General features: G+C 41.3%; 1 protein-coding gene across 2 annotated transcripts in view; it reads left to right on the forward strand.

Annotated features, from left to right (window-relative positions):
* The window catches only part of rmdn2 (regulator of microtubule dynamics 2), a 118238-nt gene that overhangs the window by 76016 nt on the left and 15138 nt on the right, over positions 1–27084 (forward strand). For both annotated transcript variants that reach the window (XR_013497738.1, XM_078212267.1), the window contains exons 4-6: positions 3137–3197; positions 23507–23582; positions 25953–26030. Coding sequence is in view for 1 of the 2 variants with exons in the window: in XM_078212267.1 (XP_078068393.1) it covers positions 3137–3197; positions 23507–23582; positions 25953–26030 (215 nt within the window). In the remaining variant the exon portion in view is untranslated. The remainder of the gene's footprint in view (positions 1–3136; positions 3198–23506; positions 23583–25952; positions 26031–27084) is intronic.

The following is a 27084-nucleotide window of genomic DNA, read 5'->3' on the forward strand; positions in this document are numbered from 1 at the left end:
TTTTAGAAGGCTAGGCTTGCAGACCACAAAGATACAAACAAACAAGAGCTCTATTTGAAAGGTGTTTACAGGCTGTTAGGATAAACTGTCCGATTGTCCACGTAAATGGCTGATGACCTCATCAATATGACACGTGACCGGACCCTTGTTCCAACATGAATAAACAACACCCTTACTCCGATATGCTTCAGAGACTTGGACAACCCACAGCAAGCACTTGAGAAGTACCAGCAAGAGTGCATTTGCAAGATTCTCTAAATCTTGCAGTAAGAAAGGCAATCCAACAGCAGCTCTCTCTACACAGCCAAATCCTGAAACAGCAAAGAATTATTTAACAGACCCAAAAATTATTTTGCTTTTTTTTGGCTCTGTTGTTTGCACATTTTTAATCAGCAAGGGAATCTCGGGTCACATGGGTAACGAGAGACCGTGGAGCTGAGATAATGGTATCAGATCAGTCATGATCTCATTGAATGGTGGAGCAGACTCAATGGGCCGAATGGTCTACTTCTGCTCCTTTGTCTTATGATCATAGAATCATAGAATCCTACAGTGCAGAAGGAGGCCCATCGAGTCTGTGGCGACCACAATCCCACCCAAGTCCTATCCCCATAACCCCATGCATTTACCTTAGCTAGTCCCCCTGACACTAGAGTCAATTTAGCATGGCCAATCTACCTAACCCACACACCTTTGGACTGTGGGAGGAAACCGGAGCACCCGGGGAAACCCACGCAGACACAGAGAGGATGTGCAGACTCCACACAGACAGTTACCCAAGCTGGGAATAAAGCCCGGGTCCCTGGCGCTGTGAGGCAGCAGTGCTAACCACTGTGCCGCCAGGCCTTGTATCGTGGTCTTGCCTCTAAATTGCGAAGCTCTGTGTTCAAGTCCCACATCATGGCCTGAGCACAAAAATAACAACTGACACTGCAGTGGTGGATGATGGCTTAAACTGAGGCCCCATCTGCCTGCTCTGGTAAACGCAAAGATCCCTTGGCACTATTTTGAAGAAGAGCAGTGGAGTTAACTCCAGTGTCTTGGCTAATATTTATCGCTCAATTATCATCACAAAAGAACAGATTATCTAGTCAATATCACATTGCTGTTGACTTCCCTATATTACAACAGTGACCACACTTCAAAAGGACATAATTGTCAGAAAAGTGCTTTGAAACATTGTGTTTGTGAAAAGCACTATATAAATACAATATATTAGGAACTAAAGAAGATATGAGGGCGACATGGGGGCACAGTGTTAGTACTGCTGCCTCACAGCGCCAGGGACTTGGGTTCATTTCCAGCCTAGGGTGACTGTATGGAATTTGCACATTCTCCCTGTGTCTGCACAGGTTTCCTCCAGGTGCTCTGGTTTCCTCCCACACTCCGAAGATGTGCGGGTTAGGTTGATTGGCCATGTTAAGTTGTCCTTTGGTGTTAGGGGGATTAGCAAGATAAATGTGTGGGGTTGTGGGGATGGGGCCTGGGTGGGATTGTTGTCAGCGTGGGTTCCATTGGCCGAATTATCTCCTTCTGCATTGTAGGGATTCTATGATTTAAAGAATTTCTAGCGAGATAGATTTGGAAAGTTATGCCAAACCTGTATTGGTCAAGCAAAATTTTCCCTTTTAAAATGCATGTTGACTATTCATTATTATATTTTCATTTCTAGATGTTCTTCTATTCTCTCCTTTTGTAAGTATTCCTTTATTTTCCCTCTCACTGATGTTAAGCTGACTAGTTTATAATTCTCTGAAAATTATCTGTTCCCCTTCTAAAGTATAACAATTACATTAGCTATCCACCAGTCTTCTGGCACTACCTACACCTTTGGCACTACAGCTTTTTTCTTTCAAATTAAATATGAGTGATCCTAATCTCTCTTGTAGTCTTTTTGCTTTCAGGGGTTTGCAATCCATCAGTTGCTTGCTTGAATGGACTGTACTATTGGTCTGCAACAAACGTATTGCACTCAATTCCTTCTGTATTCTTTCATTGTCTTGTTTAAATTGATTTCCCTGTCTCCACCCTATAATTAAAACCATAGAAATGATATTGCATTTCTGTCCATGCTGACCCAAAGATACCCAGGTGCCCTTTCTAATCCACATCTTCCTGTACATGGCCCATGGCTCTGCAACTTGCAGCACTTAAGGTGCAGAATCAGGTAGTTTTTAAATGAGTTTAGGGTTTCTTCCTCCAGCACCAACTCTGGCAGCGAATTCCAGACACCCACCATCCTTGATGGTGATTTCTAACCTATTATACTCAATATTCTCAAGAAGCATTATTATTATTGTAATGTTATCTATTTTTGATTCATTACTTACAAACTGAGACAGCTGGAGTAAAACATCACAATGTGATCCACAAACTTATTTCATAGTTTGAAAACTATTTAATAACTGAAAGCACAGTTATAATGTGGCTTGCTGTTTTCATCGTTGGCAAGCTCAGCATTTATTTCCCAACCCTAATTGCCCTTGAGAAGGTGGTGGTGAACAGGTTTCTATCTGGCTTAAATCTATCTATAGTATTGTTAGGAAGTGAGATCCAGGTTTTTGACTCGGCGACTATGAAGGAACATGATGTAGTTTCACATCATGAAGCTGTGCCACTTCGAGGGGAATTTGCAGGTGGTGTTGTTCCCAGGTATCTGCTGTTCTTGTTTTTCTAAATAATAAAGGTTGCAGAATTGGAAAGTGTTGTTGAAAGAGGCTTGGCGAGTTGTTGCAGTGCATCTTGTATATATTACACACTGCTGCCACTTTGCATTGGTGGTGGATAGGTGCCAGTCAAGTGAGTTGTTTTGTCCAGGATGATGTCCAGCTCTTGAGTGTTGATGGAGCTGCACTTGTCCAGGGAATTGATAAATATTCTATTGCACTTGTGCCTTGTACATGGTGGACAGGCTTTGGGGAGGCAGGAGGTGAGTTACTCGGCTCAGAATTCCCAGCCTCTGATCTGCTCTAATGCCATAATATTTATATGACTGGTTCAGCTGAGCAACCACTCAAGATGCTGATGGTGAGGGATTTCACGTTTATTAATACATTTTGGAGTAAATCCTAAATCCTCCAGTTTTGTTAAATTGTAAACACAGCAGTAATTAAAGTGTTCACAATATCCTTTCCAGGTAAAGAGATAGCTATGGATGCAGTTAATTTGGGTCCCCAGAGTGCTGATAGCCACATGTGGTAAGTCTGAATAACCTCGTAGCAAATATTGAATGCGTATTATCTGTCAATAACACTAAATGCTTAAAAAAACTAAATCTCCAAACCTTTTGTTTGTATCTATTCATTTGAGGCCATGTTATGTTATTAAGAATCTTCCTTTATCAAAATTTAGGCTCAAACCTTGGAAGTTTTGCTGTATAATTTTTGCAAGATCAGATTATTATTGGGAGTATCATTTGATTCTGTCTGTAACAATTTGTATAAATATGATGTAATTTTTTGAAGTCTAAACCTGACTTGTTTTTAAAACTTTTTGAAATAAGCTGGTGTGGGGAATTATAGATGTGTTGCAGTGCTGCCGCAATTCATACAATTGATTTAGTGCCACATTGTCGAGGCAAATAGAGATGCATTTCAGATGAAGCCAGATAATTACTTGAGAGACGAAGAAATAGAGAGGTAGGTTGACATTGTGAAATAAGTCATGTGGGAAGAAATTTGTGTTGAATTAAATAAATGGCCTAAAGCTCTCAGACCAAATGGTCTCTTTCTGTTCTGTAAGCACTACATTATATTACTTAGGATATATGGTACAGAAGCAGGCCATTTAATGGACTATTTCTGTCTTTCCTCCTCTAAGTCTATCACTATAACCGTCCATTCCTATTCCCTCATGCTTATTTAGCTTCCCCTTAAATTAATCTATATTATTTGTTTCAACCACTTTGTGGTAGTGAGTTTCCCATTCTTGCCACTCTAACAGAATTGCGGATGTGGTTCCTATATTCAAGAAAGGGAATAGGGATAGCCCAGGAAATTACCGACCGGTGAGTCTAACCTCAGTGGTTGGTAAGTTGATGGAGAAGATCCTGAGGGACAGGATTTATGAACATTAGAGAAGTTTAGTATGCTCAAAAGTAGTCAGCATGGCTTTGTCAAAGGCAAATCGTGCCTTACGAGCCTGGTGGAGTTCTTTGAAAATGTGACTAAACACATTGACGAAGGAAAAGCGGTAGATGTGGTTTACATGGACTTCAGCAAGGCGTTCGATAAGGTCCCCCATGCAAGACTTCTTGAGAAAGTGAGAGGGCATGGGATCCAAGGGGCTGTTGCCTTGTGGATCCAGAACTGGCTTGCCTGCAAAAGGCAGAGAGTGGTTGTAGATGGGTCTTTTTCTGAATGGAGGTCTGTCACCAGTGGAGTAAGAAGTTTAACAACACCAGGTTAAAGTCCAACAGGTTTATTTGGTAGCAAAAGTGTGGCTTTTGCTACCAAATAAACCTGTTGGACTTTAACCTGGTGTTGTTAAACTTCTTACTGTGTTTACCCCAGTCCAACGCCGGCATCTCCACAGTGGAGTGCCCCAGGGATCTGTTCTGGGACCCTTGCTGTTTGTCATTTTCATAAATGACCTGGATGAGGAAGTGGAGGGATGGGTTGGTAAGTTTGCCGACAACACGAAGTTTGGTGGTGTTGTGGATAGTTTGGAGGGATGTTAGAAGCTGCAGCGTGACATAGATAGGATGCAAGACTGAACGGAGAAGTGGCAGATGGACTTCAACCCGGATAAATGTGTAGTGGTCCATTTTGGCAGGTCAAATGGGATGAAGGAGTATAATATCAAGGATAAGACTCTTAGCAGTGTAGAGGATCAGAAGGACCTTGGGGTCTGGGTCCATAGGACTCTTAAATCGGCCTCGCAAGTAGAGGAGGTGGTTAAGAAGGCGTATGGTGTGCTGGCCTTCATCAATCGAGGGATTGAGTTTAGGAGTCGGGAGATAATGATGCAGCTTTATAAGACCCTCGTCAGACCCCACTCAGAGTACTGTGCTCAGTTCTGGTCGCCTCATTACAGGAGGGATGTGGAAATGATTGAAAGGGTGCAGAGAAGATTTACAAAGATGTTGCCTGGATTGGTTGGCATGCCTTATGAGGATAGGTTGAGGGAGCTTGGTCTTTTCTCCTTGGAGAGACGAAGGATGAGAGGTGACCTGATGGAGGTGTACAAGATGTTGAGAGGTATAGATCGGGTGGACTCTCAAAGGCTTTTTCCCAGGGCTGAAATGGCTGCTATGAGAGGACACAGGTTTAAGGTGCTGGGGAGTAGGTACAGAGGAGATGTCCGGGGTAAGTTTTTCACTCAGAGGGTGGTGGGTGAGTGGAATCGGCTGCCGTCAGTGGTGGTGGAGGCAAACTTGATCGGGTCTTTTAAGAGACTTCTGGATGAGTACATGGAACTTAATAGGATTGAGGGTTATAGGTAAGCCTACATATAAGCCTAGTAGGTAGGGACATGACCGGCGCAACTTGTGGGCCGAAGGGCCTGTATTGTGCTGTATTTTTTCTATGTTCTATGTTCTAATTGAGAAGAAACATCTTTACGCAGTTGGATTTCTTGGTGACTGACTTGTTGGCCTCTAGTTATTCTCTTCCCCATAAGAGGAGACATTTTCTCTGTATCCACTCAACCAATTCCAAGACCTCAATGAGATCAGCCCTCAGCTTTGTTTTTTGTTTCAAGAGAGAAGAGACCCAGTCTATCAATCAGTTCCTGAAATGTATACCCACGCATTTCTGGTGTTATTCTTCTAAATATTCTCTCTACCTCCCCAGTACCTCTATACCTTTACCGAAGTACGGTGAACAGAACTGCATGCACTATTTTTAAATGTCATCTAATTAAGATTCAATTTCAGTTTAGCATATTCCTTAACTTAATTTCTATCCATCTACCAACAAAACTTAGTGTTTCGTTTGCTTTTTTTATGGTTTTGCGTACCTGTGTTGCAATTTTTAGTGATTACTGCATCTGTACTTTGAGGTACTTCTGTTCTTCTACCCCACCTAGATTTGCATCTTCAAGTAATAACTGACCTTAGTATCCTTACCAGAAGATACGATCTCCCGTTTATCTGTGTTGAACTATTTGCCCATTATTTACCTGTTCTGCAAATTTATTAATGTCCTCCTTCATTTGTCGCAGTTCTCCTCAAGTATTGACAATTCCCCCAATTTGGTGCCTTCTACAATTTTAGAAATTTGTGTTTTTGATTCCAAAGTATATTAATGGACTGCAACAGTTCAGGAAGGCAGCTCAGTACCACCTTCTCAAAGGCAATGAGGAAAGGGCAGTAAATGCAGACCTCGCCAGCAACATCCATTTCTCAAGAATGAATAGATTTTTAAAATGTTGAGAACGTAATTGGTCCCAGCACTAAATCTTGTTGAAAACCACTTCCCATCTTCTGCCATTCTGAATAATTACTCTTTATTCCCACTATCTGGTTTCTGTCTTGAGGCCAGCTCACAATCCATTATGTCACTTGTCCCCTGACTCTGCATTCTTTGACCTTATTCATTAATCTATTATGAGTCGCCTTATCAAAAGCCTTTTGAAAATTCAGATGAATTACTTCTACTAGACAATTCCCATTGCCTACTCTCTCTGTTACCTTCTCAAAATTTTCAACAAGATTGGTCAAGCAAGATTTTCCCTTTTGAAATCTATACTTTCACATTTCTAGATACTCTGCTATTCTTTCCTTTAGGATTCCATTATTTTTCTACAACCAATGTTAAGTTGACTAGTCTATGTCCTTTATATTAAGTCTGGGACTCTTTGGCACTATATCTGTTTCCAACCAAATATTAAATATAATGCCTTTGCCATCTCCTTTGTGGATTGTTTTAAAATAAGTGGATACAATCCATTCGTACCAGATACTATATTCTCTTTAAATATATTTAATTTATTCAATTATTGGGGCAGCACTGTGCTTAGCCCTGCTGCCTCACAGCGTCAGGGACCTGGGTTCAATTCCGGCCTCGGCCCACTGTCTGTGTGGAGTTTGCACATTCTCCTCCCGTGTGCAGGTTAGGTGGATTGGCCATGCTAAATGGCCCCTTAGTGTCAAGCGGACTACCAGGCTAAATATAGGGATTGTTGTAGGTGCAGACTTGATGGGCCAAATGGCCTCCTTCTGCACTGTAGGGATTCTACGATTCTATTAATACATTTTTTATTTTAAATGCATTTATCTCATGCCCAACTTGTTGTTTAATGTCATGTTTACTAGTTTTATCTCCCTGGTAAATATCAAAGTAATTATCTAATATATCTGCCACTTCTCTATTAGAATCAGAGAGTTATAAAGTTTTGCAGTACAGAAAGAGGCCCTTCAGCCCATCTATGCCAGCCAACAAACACCTATCTATTCTAATCCCCATTGCCGCACATGGTATTTAGCCTTGTATGCTGTGGTATTTCAAGTGCCCATCTAAATGCTTCTTAAATGTTGTGACGGTTCCTGCCTCTGTCCCCCTTTCAGGCAGTAAATTCCAGATTCCCACCGCCCTCTGGATGAAAAGTTTTTTTCTCAAATCCCCTCTAAATCTCCTGCGCCTACCTTAGTTTCCTTCGAGGCTATCCTTGACAATTTGATTAATCCAGGCTATGCGCATATTAAAATCACTCATGATTATTGCTTCATTTTTCATTCAAGCCTCCTGTATTTTCTTGCTTATACTGTGTCCCACTGAGGAACTACTGTTTGGGGACCTATAGATTACTGCCACCAGGGACTTCTTTTCTTTGCTGTTTCCTATTTCTACCCAGACTAACTCCACATCTTAACCTCCGGTGCCTATATCATTTCTTACCAGAGCATTGATCCCTTCCTTTAACTAACCATCTCCTTTTCCTTTCTGTCTATTTATGAAACACTGAATACCCTTGAATATTCAATTCCTAAACCTGGTCCTCTTGTAATCATGTCTCAGTAATTACCACCAAGTCATACTTATTTGTCTCTGTTTGCACTGTTAACTCATTTATTCTGAATGCTTTGTGTATTCCGATACAAAGCCTTTAAATTTGTTCTATTATCACATTTCCTTACTCTTTGTGCGATTCCTGATGTTCACATGTTCTGTCCCTTCCTTTTATTTTCTGGTAACAATCAATCTCATCACTAACTTTCCATGCAACTGAACCCTCCCCACCCTTCTCCCATTATTTAGCAGCGAGTGGGGGGGTCGGGCTGAGGGGAGGTCAGGTCAGGAGTTGGGGGGTGGGTGCGGGTGTCGGGATGGTTCTAGGGGTGGGAGATGTCTTGTCTGGTGTCATCTTGGGTCAGGTGCAGAGTGGGGGAGGAGGTATGGGGTTCCCTTGCAGGGCTTGGTTTGGGTCCAAGTTAGAAGTGCCTTTTTTCCTTCAAACTCTTTCAGAGTAACAATGGGTGGAATTTTCGGCTGGCATTATTTTTCCACTCCTGTCAAAGTCAATGGAGTTTTGAACGGCTCAGTGCATTTTCCAGCCGTACCCCGTCCTTTACAGGGTCGCAAAATTCAGCCTCATAAGTGTAAAACTGGCAGAACCAACCAAAGTTAGCGATTTAAATTGCTTTTTTTAATGGATCCCAGCCCAGCGCAATTGTCCAGTGGAAGTTAGCACTTCTGGGCATTTGCTGGGTAAACCCTTATGTAGCAACGTCCAAGATTCCCCACTGCATCTTTGGGGTACCCCCAAATGCAAGACCGGAGATCCAGGAAATTATGACTCAATGTGTCATTGAAAAGAGGCTGTACCTTGTTGCTGCTTCATCCTACAGAGTGTACTTTAGATGCAGAAAATGCTGCATTAAATCTGTACCATCACAGTCACATAATATAATGAAACCTTCCTATCTGTATTTCGTCTAATTAATCTCTAAAATGAGCTGCATGTTTCCTCACAAAGCTGCAACAAATTCAATAAAATCTGTCATAAATTGAATTCCAGCAACTCAGAAATTTTGAAATGAGAGAGGTGTTATCACTGCACTGTATTCCCAGATGTTCATTGTATCACTGCAGCTCTGATATCACATGCCAAGTTCTTAACGTTTGCAGTCCACATGGCAGCAGTTTTTCATCAATGGAATAAAGCAGTTGAAGAAAAGAGAAAGGAATTTGCATATTAAAATGATAGACAGTTGGAATGGATTCAAATATTTTCAGTTTGTGCAAGATTGGCACAGCCATGCATATATCCAGTGATTCCAAACAACTTTGGACTGCACACCCTGAAATCCTTCTCAACCATTCTGAGTGCTATAGAATTCCTACAGTGCAGAAAGAGGCCATTCAGCCCGTCAAGTCTGCACCAATTCTCTGACTGAGTATTTTACTCAGGCTCTCTCCCCCACCCTATCCCCATTAGCCCATATATTTACCATGGTTATTCCTGCACATCTTGGGATTCTCAGGGGCAATTAACCATGGCCAATTAAGCTGCGCATCTTTGAACTGTGGGAGGAAACCGGAGCATCCAGAGGAAACCCACATAGACAGTCATCCAAGGCCAGAATTGAACTGGGTCCCTGGCACTGTGAGGCAGCAGTTTTAACCACTGCGCCACCTTGTCGCCCTACATCTACTTAAACATTACAAAAATTTAAATAATTTGCATTGTCACTCATAAGGCTTGTTATGAGAGATGAATTATTATCAATCCTAAATATCTGAAACCAAGGTTGGGAATATATTAAACATTTTTTTATAGAAGAAAAGAACATGCTCCTTAATGCCATGTTAGAATTCCTTCAAAAACCAGACTTGGGCTGACAAATGGTAGATGACACTAATAGCACGGTTATTAAGGAAGTGATAGCAGCAGATTTGGAAAATCATATTCTAATCAAGCAGATGGCTTCATGAAAGAGAAATCGTATCTGACTAATTTATTAGAGCTTTTCAAGGAAGTCTCAGCCAGGGTGGATGGAGGGGAATCCGTAGAGCTATGGGGACAGAGTCCTTGTGTATATTTAGGCTGAGATAGATAGATTTTGACCTATCTGTAAGGGAATCAAGGATCATGGGGAAGGGCAGGGAAGTGGACATGAGGAATATCAGATCAACCATGATCCTATTGAATGACGGAACAAGCTCGAGGGGCCGAATGGCCTACTCCTGTTTTTATTTCTTATGGTCTCTACGAGATTTGTGCAGTGATTACTCCTACCAATGCTGTCAATGATAGATGTTTAACAACACCAGGTTAAAGTCCAACAGTTTTATTTGGTAGCAAATGCCACTAGCTTTTGGAGCGCTGCCCCTTCGTCAGGTGGAATGGAGAAATTTCTGGAGTGGCATTTCTCCACTCCACCTGACGAAGGGGCAGCGCTCTGAAAGCTAATGGCATTTGCTACCAAATAAACCTGTTGGACTTAAACTTCTTACTGTGTTTACCCCAGTCCAACGCCGGCATCTCTACATAATGATAGATGTGCCAGTGGTACATTGAGGATGAGCAACAAATGTTGGCCTTGCCGGTAATGCTTACATCCCATGAAAACATTTTTTAAAAATAGGTTTTTCCCCTGAGTTGGTTCTCTCTACCTGCCACACATCCAGTCTGTCATCTATTTCCTTCAGGACCCAACCAGCTTGGCATATACTGAGCCACTCTAGGTGATGTACATTGAAATCCCCCACCCAGGCTATAATTTCATCCCCATGCTACCTTTAGTGGTTCTTCCACATGGTGTTTAACATTGAGGACTACTGATATATCAGCTGAAAAAGGGCAGTAGATACTTATAATTAGGAGGGTTTCTTGCCCTTGTTTGACTTGACGTCAAAAATTCATGCCAGAGTCAATGTTGAGGAGCACTATGCTACCACCTCTGGTCAGTCTGCCCTTGCAGTGAGACAAGACATCCTCTGGGATGGTTTGAGGTAAAGTTATGACTCAGTGAGGCTGCTGCTTGACTATTTTGTGGAACAACCTTCCCAATTTTGGCACAAATCCCCACCCAGATGCTAGTGAGCAGGATTTTTCAGGGTCAGCTCTGCTGTGTGTGCCTTTTTGTGACTAGGTCAGTGCTGGGTGGTCCGCCCAGTTTTATTCTTCTTAGACTTTTTCAGTGGTTTGTTACACATGAGTGGCTTGCTAGGCTATTTCAGAGATTGGTTAAATGTCAACCAAGTTATTGTGGGTTTGGAGTTGCATTTAAGCCAGACTGGGTAAGGATTGCAGATTTCCTTCCCTCAAGGACATTAGTAAACTAGATGTGTTTTCACAACAATTCAGTAGTTTAACTGTTGTCATAACTAAGACTAGTTTATTTTTCTAGATTTATTTAATTAACTGATTTTAAATTCCCCAGCTGCCATGTGAGATTTGAATTTATGCTTGGACTAATGATCCAGAGATTACCGGATTATCAGTCCAGTAACAGAACCACTATCCTACCCCTGTCGTATGAGTATTACTTGAATATTCAGTAAAATTTAAACTTAAAAATGAATAGTGACACAACAGCTGGAAATGACCTGTTTACTTTTCATGTTTTTCATTGAAAATATAAATAGGTTTGTAATGGACAGTAATATCTGCAGACAATGCAGAAAAATCAAAAGGGGTAATTTTAACTTGGCAATAGTATTTTTTTTCCTTATTCTTTCATGGGATATGGGCGTCACTGGTAAGACCAGCACTTGTTGCCTATTCCTAATTGCCCTTGAACTGAGTGGCTAGCTACAATGTGTTGTATTACAGTTCGAGTTTTGGCTGAAAAAGTCAACCATATTGTTGGTCTAGAGTCACATGTAGGCCAGACCAGTTAAGGATGGCAGATTTCCTTCCATTGAGGGCATTAGTGAATCAGACAGGTTTTTAATGAAATCTATTAAGTTTCATGATCACTATTTCTGAGACTAGCTTTCAATTCTAGATTTTATTAATTGAAGTTAAATTCCACCAGCTGTTTTGGTGGCATTTGAGCCCATGTCCTCTGGGCTAGAGCCTGGGCTTCTGGATTACTGGTGATCAGTTCAAAGATGTGCGGGTTAGGTTGATTGGCCATGCTAAATTGACCCTAGTGTCAGGGGGATTAGCAGGGTAAATGTGTGGGATTATGGGAATAGGGCCTGGGTGGGATTGTGGTTGGTACAGACTCGATGGGCCGAATGGCCTCCTTCTATACTGTAGGGATTCTATGATTCTATGACATTACCAGTACGTCAGCATCTCTCCTAAACTGAGCAATATGGAATCGGCCAGCTGTTATATAACTTAATCGACTTTTCCTTGTCATTAACTTCACTGAAAAGAAAAGTCAGGCCATGTGTGTAATTACTGGCTGATCTGATATTTCCTATTTCACACTTTTGCAACAAGTTTAAATTACTCATATGGCATGTTGCTGAATTGGCTGGTTTTGAATTGGAGTGAATCTTCATATCTGTTTTACAACAATTGATTTAATTGTTAGGCCCTAGAGTTCCTTAATCAAAGCATTTTAATTTGCACTGAATTTTTTCGACCATGGGCCACAAATTGTGTACCGAATGAGTTCAATTCTGCTATGTTGTTCTATCAGCCTTTCTAGTGGCTAGACATTTGTACGTACCTGGCTTTGCCTTGTTCATACATGTTCCAATATGTTAGAAATCTGCTGCTGTGACAAGTAACTTCCAGAAAAGATGAAACATGATAAATGATATTCAGTACTATAAAATACATTTGTTACAAATGTATTTATTTGCAGATTCTCAGTGCATTTAGGGCAGAGTTAATTTTATTTGTAGTTGCAAATTTATTTCTCTACTTTATCTTACAAAAATGCAGTATTTTTGCATTGAAACTTTTGACTTTTTACTGTGTTGTAAACATGCACTCTTTAAATTGTATTCTCAAATTGAAAACCTCTGACTGCACTGGATGTCAGAAAATAACATTGTTAACATATTTGAAAGTTACAACTAAAATGCTGCAAATGCATAGCAAGATCCATTAGCAGCCAAAAAAAAGAAGATACTGAAACTTATACTTCTGCAATTAGCATTTATTCATAACAGAATAGTTCAATAATTTAACAGTATAAATTTGTTTTCTGGTTTTCTGTTACAAAATCAGTCCACTTTGCATCTCTTTTGTTGCTGCATGTAATAAGGTTGTGAAATCTTGATACTTGTTTGTACTGGCGCAATTTTTCAATTTTGAGAGGAAAACATTTATCTTTCAATCCTGATGATGTCGGCATAATCATTCATAGATATCTAACATCCATCCAAAGTTTGTCATTTGTCAAGTTTTTCAGCCAAAACTCAAGCCGTAACACAACTCTTTGTCGAATGAGAACATAGGAAGTTATTTTATGGCAGTTATTTGTCTACAGTGCATTTTTGTGCAGATAAGCTTGATGCTGCTTTTATAATACAGACCACAAAAATTGTTTTGTAATCCTTAAATAATTGTTAAGCAACATGCAACACCAAAGCAATTTTTTTTGCGTAGTATCACAGAGGGCATACAGCACCAAAACTGTGCCCAACTAATCTGCTGGTGTTTACATCACAGAATTGTTACGGCCGAGAACGAGACCATTTGGCCTATCATGTCTGCACCAGCTCCCCAAAGGAGCATCATGACTTAGTGCCATTCATCTACCTTTTCCCTGTGCCCCTGCACATTCTTTCTGTACAGATAATCATCTAATGCCCTCTTGAATGCCTTAATTGAACCTGCTTCCACAATACTTCCAGGCAGAGCATTCCAGACCCGAATCACTGTGTGAAAAAGTTTTTTTCTCACATCACATTGGCTTCTCTTGCAAATCACTTTAAATCTGTGTCCTTTCGTTCTGGATCCTTTTATGAGTGGGGACAGTTGCTCCCTATCTACTCTGTCCAGCTCCCTCATGATTTGGAACACCTCTATCAAATCTGCTCTTAGCCTTCTTTGCTCCCAGGAAAACTGTCCCAATATATCCAATCTGTCTTCATAACTGAAGTTTCTCATCCCTGGAACCATTCTTGTAAACCTCTTCTGCACTGTCTCCAATGCATTCACATCCTTCCTATAGCGTGGTGCCCAGAGATTTACACAATACTTCAGCTCAGGTCTAACTAATGTCTTGTAAAGTTCAGCAGACCCTCCTTACTCTTGTACTCTATGCCCCTATTAATAAAGCCCAGAATACAACATGTTTTATTAACTGCTCTCTCCACCTGCCCTGCCTCCTTCAGTGATCTATGCACATGTATATCCAGGACCCTCTGCCCCTGCATCCCCTGAAGAGTTTTTGTTTTATCTTGCCTCTCCATGTTCTTCCTACCAAAATGCATTACCTCATACTTCTCCGCATTGAACTTCATCTGCCATCTGTCTGTCCTCTCCGCAAACTTTTTGATGCCCTTTTGAAGTTCTACACTGTCCTCTTTACAGTTTACAATACTTCCAAGTTTTGTATCATCCACAAACTTTGTCCCCTGGGCACCAAGAACGAGAAAGGTCCCAATACTGACCCCTGGAGAATTCACTACAAACCTTCCTCCAGCCCGAAAAATATCCATTGACCATTATTCTCTGCTCCCTATTATTCAGTCAGTTTTGTATCCATACGGCTACTGTCCCTTTTATTCTATGAGCTATAACTCATGTGTCTCTTCTCAACCTTTCAGTATATTTTTCTATATTCTTTCCTCTCATCTACTCAAAGAACAAAGAACAATACAGCACAGGAACAGGCCCTTCGGCCCTTCAAGCCTGCGCCGCTCATGTGCCCACTAGACCATTCTTTTGTATCCCTCTATTCCCAGTCTGTTCATGTGGCTATCTAGATAAGTCTTAAACGATCCCAGCGTGTCCGCCTCAATCACCTTGCTTGGCAGTGCATTCCAGGCCCCCACCACCCTCTGAGTAAAATACGTCCCCCTGACATCTGTGTTGAACCTTGCCCCGCTCACCTTGAACCTGTGACCCCTTGTGTTCGTCACCTCCGACCTGGGAAAAAGCTTCCCACTGTTCACCCTATCTATGCCCTTCATAATTTTATATGCCTCTATTAGGTCGCCCCTCATCCTCCGTCTTTCCAGGGAGAACAACCCCAGTTTACCCAATCTCTCCTCATAGCTAAGACTCTCCATACCAGGCAACATCCTGGTAAACCTTCTCTGTACTCTCTCCAAAGCCTCCACGTCCTTCTGGTAGTGTGGCGACCAGAACTGGACGCAGTATTCCAAATGTGGCCTAACCATCGTTCTATACAGCTGCAACATCATATGCCAACTTTTATATTCTATGCCCCGTCCAATAAAGACAAGCATGCCATATGCCTTCTTCACCACCCTCTCCACCTGTGCTGCCACCTTTAAGGATCTGTGGACTTGTGCACCCAGGTCCCTCTGTGTGTCTATATTCCTGATGGTTCTGCCATTTATTGTATAGCTCCCCCTTACATTAGATCTACCGAAATGCATCACTTTGCATTTATCTGGATTAAATTCCATCTGCCATTTCTCCGCCCAATGCTCCAGCCTATCTATATCCAGCTGTATTCTCTGACAATGTTCATCACTATCCGCAACTCCACAATCTTTGTGTCGTCTGCAAACTTACTGATCACACCAGTTACATCTTCCTCCAAATCATTTATATATATCACAAACAGCAGAGGTCCCAGTACAGAGCCCTGCGGAACACCACTATCGACACAGACATCAGGTTTCTACAGCTTACCCCAGTCCAACGCCGGCATCTCCACATCATGAACACCACTAGTCACAGACCTCCAACCGGAAAAAGACCCCTCCACTGCTACCCTCTGCTTTTATGGCTAATCATGATGTGGACATGCCAGCGTTGGACTGGGGTAAACACAGTAAGAAGTTTAACAACACCAGGTTAAAGTCCAACAGGTTTATTTGGTAGCAAAAGCTACACAAGAAAGTGTGGCTTTTGCTACCAAATAAACCTGTTGGACTTTAACCTGGTGTTGTTAAACTTCTTACTGTGTTTTATGGCTAAGCCAGTTCTCCACCCATCCAGCTAGCTCACCTTTTATCCCGTGAGATTTAACCTTTTGCACCAGCCTGCCATGAGGGACCTTGTCAAACGCTTTACTAAAATCCATATAGACGACATCCACGGCCCTTCCCTCATTAATCGTTTTTGTCACCTCCTCAAAAAACTCAACCAAATTTGTGAGGCATGACCTCCCTCGTACAAAACCATGCTTCTATCGCTAATGGGACTATTCAGGTCTAAATGCGCATATATCCTATCTCTAAGAATCTTCTCCAACAACTTCCCTACCACGGACGTCAAGCTCATTGGCCTATAATTACCCGGGTTATCCTTGCTACCCTTCTTAAATAACGGGACCACATTTGTTATCCTCCAATCCTCTGGGACCTCACCTGTGTCCAGTGAAGAGACAAAGATTTCTGTTAGAGGCCCAGCAATTGCATCTCTCGCCTCCCTGAGGAGTCTAGGATAGATGCCATCTGGCCCTGGAGATTTGTCTGTCTTAATGTTTCCTAAAAAACCTAACACTTCCTTGTAATTGAGATTTTTTCTAACAGGTCAACACATCTCTCTGAGACACTACCAGTCAACATGTCCCTCTCCTTTGTGAATGCTGATGCAAAGTATTCGTTTAGGATCTCACCTACTTCCTTTGGTTCAAAGCATAATTCCCCTCCTTTGTCCCTGAGAGGTCCGATTCTTTCCCTAACAACCCTCTTGTTCCTAACGTATGTATAAAATGCCTTAGGATTCTCCTTAATCCTGTCTGCCAAGGACATTTCGTGACCCCTTTTTGCCCTTCTAAGTCCCTGTTTGAGTTCTTTTCTACTTTCTGTGTATTCCTCCAGTGCTCCATTTGTTTTTAGCTGCCTGGACCTCATGTATGCCTCTTTTTTCTTTTTGATTAGACCCACAATTTCACTGGTTATCCACGGCTCTCGAAACTCATCTAGTTTCTTTTTGAAAACATCAAAGCTGTTTCCCTCAGCCGCTTCCAGGTTCTGTAGTAGCTTCAGTTAGTGAAATTAATTTACTTTTGAAATGGTAATTTAACTTTGATAGAAACGTCTTGTTGCAGTGCTGTTCCCTAGTCCTAGCAGAAACTAACTCAAATTTTAACCAGGAAGGACAAAAGGTCAGCGGGGGCCAGTGGGGCTAGCAACAAGTTTGCAAATCACTTCTGTAGCCCTGGCCATTTTAACTAACATATACCAGGTCCACCTCCCATTCATACATGACAGGATTCACAAGACAGGCAGGCAGGATGAACACATCTGGAGAACACTGCCAAGAAAACATTACCTAGCAAGGTGAAAGAAAATGGGGATGAGTTGCCCACAGGAAGGGGAGGGGAGAAAGCATTCTTACCTCTTTAAGATCTTCCAATGATAGAATTGCAGATTTATAATAGTTATGAATTTACTAATTACTTTAACATACTAGTTTTATGACCAATGATTAGGCATACAGGCCCCAGTTTGAAAATGGGAATGGAGCATTGCAATCCATGTAGTGGAGGTGAACCCAAGGAATCTGAGGGTATGGAGGCCTTGCCATGTTGAATGCCTGGATCAATTTCTCTGGAGTGCTGTCTGAAACCGACCAGATCCCCTACTTGGCTGATGGACAGGAGAGAAAGGCCATAGGAAGGGGGCCACAGCCAACCACCCAAAGGAGTAATCCCCAGCAGTCTGTTAGAAAAAGGGTGTGGATGCTCTCGTCAGAACGGGGAAGGGGAGCTTTCTAATCATGAACAGAGCCTGGAGCCCCTTGTGAGACCTGGAAGGACCCTGCTCTTTTTAAAAAAAAAACTTACCTTGCATGGTCCTCTTCTAACCCACAATCCCCTTCCCAACAGGCTAGGTCTGACACTGATTCAGTCACTGCTCCTTTACTCAGGCCTCCAATTAAAATTGCAGATCAGTTTCAAATATCAGAATTAGACCCAGTTTGGCTAATTAAAGAAAAACTTCACATCAACCCTGGTAAGTGTTCCACTTACCTGGTCAAAAGACGTTTAGAACTCCAATTTACCCAGCACATGAGATCATCATTGTACTGCCAAATGAGTGGCAGGCTGCTCCTGATTCGTCAACATGAGATCCTGACTGCTTTAAACCCCGATCTTTTAACAGAATCCATACCTGGCACCTACCTCGACCTGATGAGAATAGCGAGGAGGCCAATAGGCTGGATGGAACCATGCCAACAGGCGACTTCACCAGAGGTTCACAAGATTATTACTCCGTAATCAGTTATATATCTTGTTGCGCCTTCAAACATGATCATGGTTAGGAAGACAGGTAGGGAACATTTGAATAAGAATAAGGCCCCAATAGTTCCTTCATGGGGATTCTGTTCCAATACCCGACAAGGAAACTTCCAAGAAATTGTTAACCTGTACATTGCTGGCCTTGGTTCATTGACCACCAAATGCATGATGGGAAGTAAAATAGTGTTAGAGTTCAAATGACATCATCAGACTCCAGCTTTTAAATTTCAATTGTGCCCTTAGCTGTTTTGCACGATGGCCTCGCATGCTGACCAAAATATACCTCTGCTGTTACCATATTGGTGGTTTGAAGCCTTATTCCCTCCTATTCCCACACCATATAGATACACAAAGTAGTCTGGGGTGGAGTTTTCAATTTGAGTGCAATTAGTCGTCCAGATTGCAACCCAAATTTGCACTAGTTTCAAGAAGTTCTTTTTCTCAATTTTCTGCTCATTCATTTTAATTTGTCAAATATAAAAATATCTGCCATGAACCAACATCATTAAGCAGCATTTTGTAATATAGATTTTATTTTTAAATTTAGTTTTGAAAATATTACTTGATATATCTGAGATTGGTAACTTGGTGCAATTTGATTAATACAGCCTAAATTAGGGTTATCACAGAAAAATAAGCATTTTGTAATCAGTGTGGCACCATCTGTGAGTAACCCGATTTTAAGTAACTGAATAATCCAAGCAGAATCACTTGCTAGTTTTATATGTGTTAGTCTCTTCATATTTAAAAAATATATATATTCTAAAGCTTTCAACTGTGTGCCTGTTAGTGTTGGGAGTCGGGTTAGTTGAGTTGGCTGGACAACTGGTTTATGATGCAGAGCAATGCCAGAAGTGCAGGTTCAATTCCTATACCAGTTGAGGTTATTCATGAAGGCCTGCCTTTTCAACCTTGTCCCTTGCCTGAGGTATGGTGATCCTCAGGTTAAATCACCACCAGTCAGCTCTGCCCCTCAAAGGGGAGTTGAACAGAGGGATCTGGGAATACAGGTACAGAATTCCCTAAAAGTGACGTCACAGGTGGATAGGGTCGTAAAGAGTGCCTTTTGTACATTGGCCTTTATAAATCGGAGTATCGAGTATAAAAGTTGGAGTGTTATGGTAAGGTTATATAAGGCATTGGTGAGGCCAAATTTGGAGTATTGTGTACAGTTTTGGTCACCTAGTTACAGGAAGGATGTAAATAAGATTGAAAGAGTGCAGAGAAGGTTCACAAGGATGTTGCCGGGACTTGAGAAGCTGAGTTACAGAGAGGGATTGAATAGGTTGGGACTTTATTCCCTGGAGCGTAGAAGATTGAGGGGAGATTTGATAGAGGTGTATAAGATTTTGATGGGTATAGATAGAGTGAATGCGAGCAGGCTTTTTCCGCTGAGGCTAGGGGAGAAAAAAACCAGAGGGCATGGGTTAAGGGTGAAAGGAGAAAAGTTTAAAGGGAATATTAGGGGGGCTTCTTCACGCAGAGAGTGGTGGGAGTGTGGAATGAGCTGCCGGATAAAGTGGTAAATGCAGGGTCACTTTTAACCTTTAAGAAAAACTTGGACGGGTTCATGGATGAGAGGGGTGTGGAGGGATATGGTCCAAGTGCAGGTCAGTGGGACTAGGCATAAAATGGTTCGGCACAGACAAGAAGGGCCAAAAGGCCTGTTTCTGAGCTGTAATTTTCTATGGTTCTATGGGAGAGCAGACTATGGACAGCCTTTTTGCATTAATTGCACCCTAAAGAACTAGCCTAATTTTAAGAACTTCTTCGTAGTCCTGCAAAATCTCTCAGTGGTGATGGGGGCATGGTTGCTTTACTAGGCGGGGGAGCTTCGAGTGTCCTTTTTTTTAATACCAGTGCAGGAGATTGCAGAAACTCAATTTACACTCAATTTGTGTTTGAAATTATGTGATCTTTTGTGCTGATGTGGCTGACTTGGGCTAATTGCACCGAGAGAAAACAGCAACCTAATGGAAACTACAGGATCTATTGTCTGATGATTCAAATGAGTTTGGTAAAACATGCCCTCTACTGGTATACGTTGTAATTTGTTAGATAAAATAAATCTGGAATAAAAAAACTAGTATTAGTATTGGTGACCACATAACTAACAGATTGTCTTAAAAACTCATCTTGTTCACTACATATTGTTTATTAGAGAAGGAAATTAACTATCCTTACTTGATTTTGTCTATATGTGACTTTGTAGAAGAAAGGTTGGGATTCAAAAGCTTTGTGCTAGAATTTTAGCTCCAAATGTACATTAATGCATGCGTAAATGCAGCACAAAAATTGTATTAAAAATAAACAAATAAAGTAGGCAAATATAAAACAAATATCATTATCCCTTGTCCAGCTGTGAAAGTAAAGAATCTCATGTGCTGACTGAACTGATACGGCGTTAGATATTGCTATCTAACCAACACACGCACCCTCCATGGTTACTATGCTGCATTTTAAGTGTGATTGTTTGTGTGCTCAAGCTCAGTATCATTGAGGAGACCTGTCCTGCTGTGACTATAATGTAAATAGAGATGGCGTTGATCATAGATCTCTATTCTTAAGAATTAAAAAATAGTTATTGTTATTACTATACCAAGAACATTTATCAGTCCTCTGGCGAACATTGTACAAATATATATTTTATATATAATTATATATATATATTGGTCTACCTATAACTCAAGACTTTTATGTTTGCACATTTCTTTTTATTTTCAAACACATTGTAAATTGGTAAGTTTTTAAAAAAAATACATTTCATTGCTCTGAACTGTCTGCCAAATTGGATTTTACACCTTCTTCTCTTCCCCATCCACCCCCAGCAGCCTCCATCCAAATGACCTTTTGTGGCCTTCTGAACTCAATCCGTTGCATAAGAGATGCTTGTGCCCTGCTGCTGCAGTTGATAGACGCACCAGCAGGATTAGCTAAATTCCTTTCACTGCTTTGATCAGATCACGCATCATGTTTGACATTGTTTAATGAACTATCACAAGCTCACACGAACCAAACTACTGTATTTACTTCATAAACTTTACACAGCTATGTATCTTCTGAGTGCCGAAATATACTTTGGACAAGACATTGTGTTTATCATTTCCAACTGCATATCAGTGTTGTAAAAGCAGCAGGATTAATATTGATTAGTTTAATGCATACTAACATTTAGCTGGCAGAATACATTGTTCAATTTGACATATTTATTGCCATGTTAAAACCAGGCAAAGACAAACTACCCTGTCAGAATTTTACAGAAGTGAATGTGAGAAGCAAGCAGTCAAGACTGTACAGCATATTTAGAGAAGGGAATGAATGCTACAAGAGAACTATTTTTTTTCTGTCTTCAATGTATACATTTAATATTTAGGCGGCACAGTGGTTAGCACTGCTGCCTCACAGTGCCAGGGACCTGGGTTCAATTCTCGGCTTGGGTCACTGTCTGTGTGTAGTTTGCACGTTCTTCCCCTGTCTGCGTGGGTTTCCTCCGGGTGCTCCGGTTTCCTCACACACTCTAAAGATGTGCAGGTTAGGTGGATTGGCCATGCTAAATATACTCTTAGTGTCAGGAGGATTAACAGAGTAAATAAGTGGGGAAATGGGAATAGGGTCTGGGTGGGTTGGTGCAAACTTGATGGGCCGAATGGCCTCCTTCTGCACTGTAGGATTCTATGATTCTATGAATACTTTAATACAGTGCATGTATTTAACACTTATACTTAATATTTATGTCACCTGTGCAATGTAATTTTATGTCACTTAACTAAAAGGTACTCTGTTTAGGTTGGTGCCCAGTGGAAGGTGTAGATGGGTCTTCCCTACCAGATTCACTGTAATTTATCACTAGATATGCAAGGAATTTCTGGACCAACTTCTCTATTTGCTCTTTAATTCTTTGGGAAAGGTTGGACTTAGATTAGATATTTCTACATATGTGACATTGTCCTGTGTTGTAACATCACTTGATTGACACTTCACTTTTAGACATGCCTGTTGCTGCACCTGGTATATTCTCCTGAACTATTCATTGAATTAGGGTTGATACCCTGCCTGCTGGTAGTGGTATGGGGTACATCTGATTGAACCTTCTCTGAACTGCTTTGAATACATTTATGTCCTTTCTTAAATGAGGAGACCAAAACTGTACGCAGTATACCAGGTGGCAGGCATGCTAGGCAATGTGAGTGGACAATATGGCTAAACTTCGGTTCACACTACCGTGAAACCAGTTAGTGAATGTCCCCCATGCCCGTCAATTGTGGGCAGCCTTTCTTGTTGTCCAACATTGAGAACATAATATCAATACGGTTATACCTCATCATCATACCTGGCTGCTTCCCTTCTTGGAGGGAGGGAAGCAGCCAGGCGTTAGGGAAAACTTTATAAACAAGCATTCTTTCACAGCTGAGACAATTCATGCACAGGTACATTGACATGCTTGGAGTCTGACCTCTAGCTCATCTGCACATTTGAAGCAATGCAAAAGCATGAAAGTGTTAGCAAATCCTTTGTGAGCTGAGCCCTTCAGGACCACACTGTCCTGGACCACCAGACACAAGTGTTGATGAGACAGGGGGCTAGCCATGCCCCATAGGTGCTGAGAACACTCCAAGTGAATAACAGAACTCCATGATGCCAGCCCAGAACATTCTGGCAACAACGATAAATCCTATCATGACTGATGTGTCCAGTGACTGTGAAGGCGCACCATCAGTGTGCTGGGAAGGTTGCACAGATCATAGGGAGGAGGTCCAGGACTGAAACACCTGCCTTTATTTTGTGCCGTGATCAAGCTTTTACTTCAGACTGACAAAAACTCAGCTCAACATAACAAGGATCTTAGACAGGGTGACATTGGTGGGAGTTTATTTACACTAGTTATCATTATGTGCAAGTGATTAAAATTCATGCCCACATGATAACATTACAGTTTTTTAACCATCCTAACCCTGGCTCCCGCAACATCCACAGTGGAGGGTTAGGCAGCCTGCTGACTGCGCTGTCTGTAATGACCTTGGCGGGCATGCTCTGGGAGACCCCGGCCTGCTTTAGGTCTCCTGCTGTGAGACAGGTGCACCCTCCTCAAACTATGGAACAGGAGCTCGCAGGAAGAGGAGAGTTGGATCAGCTGGATATTTGCATTAATTTATGTGCTTATAATTGCGTTTTCCTCTTTCCTGTACATTGTTCTCTTTATCAGACCTTCACAATATTCATATGGTTATGCTTTTCAATGGAATGATTTTGTTTTGTCATTTGCAGGCTTGCGATTATTTGTGGGCATCTTTCCGAATATGGAAGTGTACAGACTAAAATCAAGAATGGCTCTCTTTTCAAAGTAAGTTTGGTTGTTGTGTCAGTTGACCACATTTTGCAATACTTTTGTGATAGATCAGAAACCTATGCTCGTAAAGAGCACAATCATTTTTAATGGATAGAGTGGATGTGCCAGTATTATGCCCCAGAAACTGGGTATTGTACTGTTGGAAACATCCTGTCTAGATAGGAAGTATGTCTTTCAAACAGAACTCGAGAATCATTTTGACTCTATGCTGTAGTGTCAAATAGGTCACAGCAAATCAGAAACAAAACAGAGAATGCTGGAAAAGCTCAACAGGCCTGACAACATCTATAGGGAGAGAAACAGAGTTAATAGTTGAGTCCATTTGACTTAAGTTTAAGTTTTATTTTGTTAGTGTCACAAGTAGGCTTACATTAACACTGTAGTGAATTGACTGTGAAAGTCCCCTAATCACTACACTCCAGCACCTGTTCGGGTATATTGAGGGAAAATTTAGCATGGCCAATGCAACTAACCAGCACATCTTTCGGACTGTGGGAAGAAACCAGAGCACTTGGGGGAAACCCACGCAGACATGGGAAGAACATGCAGACTGCACAGACAGTGACCTAAGTCAAGAATCGAACCTGGGTCCCCGGCGCTGCGAGGCAGCAGTACTAACTATCTGCTGCCCAGAATTAAAGAGACAGAAAATGTATTGGATGTTGTACTGTAGCTGGGAGAGATTGCAACAGAAATGTAGCAAACTTAAGAACAAGAGATAGCCGACCCAATGTTGGAGTTGGGGGAGGTAGGCAGGATTTGCATTGAGGCAAAAAATGTGTGGGATATAACACCGGGGTTAAGGTAGAGGAAAAAGGTCACAGTTTGAAGTTTTTGAACTCAGTATTGAGTCCTGAGGGTTGTAACATACTTAATCAGAAGATAAGGTATTGTTCCTCCAGCTTGTGTTGGGCTTCGCTGGAGCATTGCAGCAGGCCAAGGACAGACATGTGGGCATGAGAGCAAGATGCAGAGTTGAAATGGTATGCAACAGGATAGTTGGGGTCATGTTTGCGGGCTGACAAAGATGTTCCACAAAGTGGTCATCCAGTCTGTGTTAAGTCTCCCCAATGTAGAGGCGACCACATTGGGAGCAGCAAATACAGCAGGTCAAATTGAAGGAGCTGCAAGTGAAATGTTGATTAATCTGAAAGGAATGTTTGGGGCCTTGATTGGTAAAGAGGGAGAAGGTAAAAAGGCAGATATTGCACCTTCTGTGATTGCAGGGGAAGGGGAGTTGGATGTGATGCTGGAGTGGACCAAGGTGTCATAAAGGGATGCTGACAGGGAGGGGAGGGGGAGTGAGGGGGGGGTGGGGGGGGGGGGGGGGGGGGGAGGTGAGGAAAAGATATGTTTTGTGGTGGTATCGTGTTGGAGTTGGCAGAAATAGCAGAGGATGATCCTTTAAATGTGGAGGTTGGTGGAGTGCAATGTGAGGACGAGGGATGCTCATGGCTCTGAGAGCGCCATTTTGGCTCAATACAATCCCTCCCTGCCAGCATTATCTGTTTTTGTTTCAAATTCAGCATTCACGTTAGTTTGTTTATTATAGCAAATCAGAAGCCTGTTCTACATATGTCATGATCCCATTGGATCAGTGGAATAAAAATTGAGAGGTCTAAAGTAGAGCAGATTGCTGATATGGTATCATCCTTTTTACTCTCATCATGCAGCCAAAATGATCAGATATCATTGATTCATAGCTATTTGAATAATGTGACTTTGAGATACTCTGAGAAAATGTTTTGAGACTGGAACAAGTTATCACTATTATCTAAACAGTGGTAAAGAACACACATCTTACCCAAGTGGTAGAAATACTTCAGATTGAGCAACGGACGGCAACCTTCCAATACTTAAAAATAGTAATATATAGGATGTTGTCAGGGTGAAAGGTTGGGAACATCCGGCAAGGACATAAATGCACGTCCTCACGCCATCTTTTCTTTGTCCATCATGTTACATGATTTGGTACAAAAATGCCCCATTGTTGATCGACCACATTTTTCAATATCACTCCCCAGTTGTGTGAATCTTTCAAAACCTTGAGTGAGGTGATTAATTCCAATGAGATGATTGGAAGAAGTTGATGTTGAAGACAATAGGAGATTTAAAAAATAAATTCCAGAGTTCTGAATGCGATAACTAAGAGCACTGCCACCAATAGTGGAGAAGAGGGATAGAAAGGAAGAGAGTATGGGATAAGACATGGAAAGATTTTTAAACAAAGAAAGATTCTGAAAAGGGAGTAATTATTCACCATTTTTTGACATTGTGAAAGATATTTTTAGATTTAAGGCAATATTTACGTATGATATTTTGTACTAACTAATTGCTGCAATTATCATTTATTTTTATACATAGGATCACATAGACAAAGCAATTGAACTGAGACCACAAGATCCTAAACTGTATCATCTGCTAGGAAGATGGTGCTATGCAGTAAGTTGGTGAATTTTGTAAAAATATATTTGAGCAGACCAATAGCTGGGCAGTGAGCAGGTGGAATGGTGTTTTCCCTCCAATTTAATTTAATACTTTTAAATGTTAAGGCATCCTGATTGCCATGGTTTCTCAATCATTAGAGAAATTCTCCTCCAGGAACATACACAAGGCATGCTAGAATGCGAATATTTAACAACCACGGCTTCTCATTCAGCCCTGAGCTGAATTTATGATTCAATTTCCTCTCCATCACATAAATAAAAATAATAAATAATATTTAAGCTTAAGTTTCTTACTTACTGGTTTTTCCTGTTTAAATTCTTTTAGTCTGGAGGATTGAAATTTAATGCTGTTGCATCATTGGTGATTAAATTCTAAATTAGAACACTGCAATCTGTTGGCATCAGAACCGAAGATGTGTGCAAGCTAATAGAAATATGGATTTATACTCTGGACTTCACCATCTCCTCAGTCCTGAATGGGCTGGGAGACAGAATGAATAGGAACTTCAATCGCACCATACGTGTTCCTATTTTACCTGTTTCTGTCTCCGCGGACACTATCTGACCTCCCATGTTTTTCAATCATTTTTTGTTCTTATTTCTGATTTTCATCTACCATATTTTCATTTTCTACAGTCTGCCCCACAACAAATCATATTGAAATGCCAAAGTCATTTTGGTAATTGATACAAATGGATTGTCCACAGTCTGTGCAGTCATAGGTTAACACAAGGGAAAACTAATTGTTAATCCACTTGAAGTCTAATAATTCCACCTATTTGAAGTGGCTTAGAAGCATTTGCATTTCACTACAGATCTTGAAACTTGCTTTAATTACATAATTCATTGTCACAAAAAACTTTCAGACTTTTTTGTTTTCGACCACACTCAGCCTTGTAGAGTTCTGGCTGCAGACTGTTGATGACACTCTGCTTCTTTACCATCCTCCCAAATGTCATATGTGTCATCTTCATCTTGTGTCTGAAGGTTCTTATCCAATAATGACTCCTTTTGTTATTCCCCATTGAATAGCAAAGTTACACAGCACA

This window comes from Mustelus asterias, chromosome 5 (assembly GCF_964213995.1).
Source record: "Mustelus asterias chromosome 5, sMusAst1.hap1.1, whole genome shotgun sequence".
Classification (NCBI taxonomy): Eukaryota; Metazoa; Chordata; class Chondrichthyes; order Carcharhiniformes; family Triakidae; genus Mustelus; species Mustelus asterias.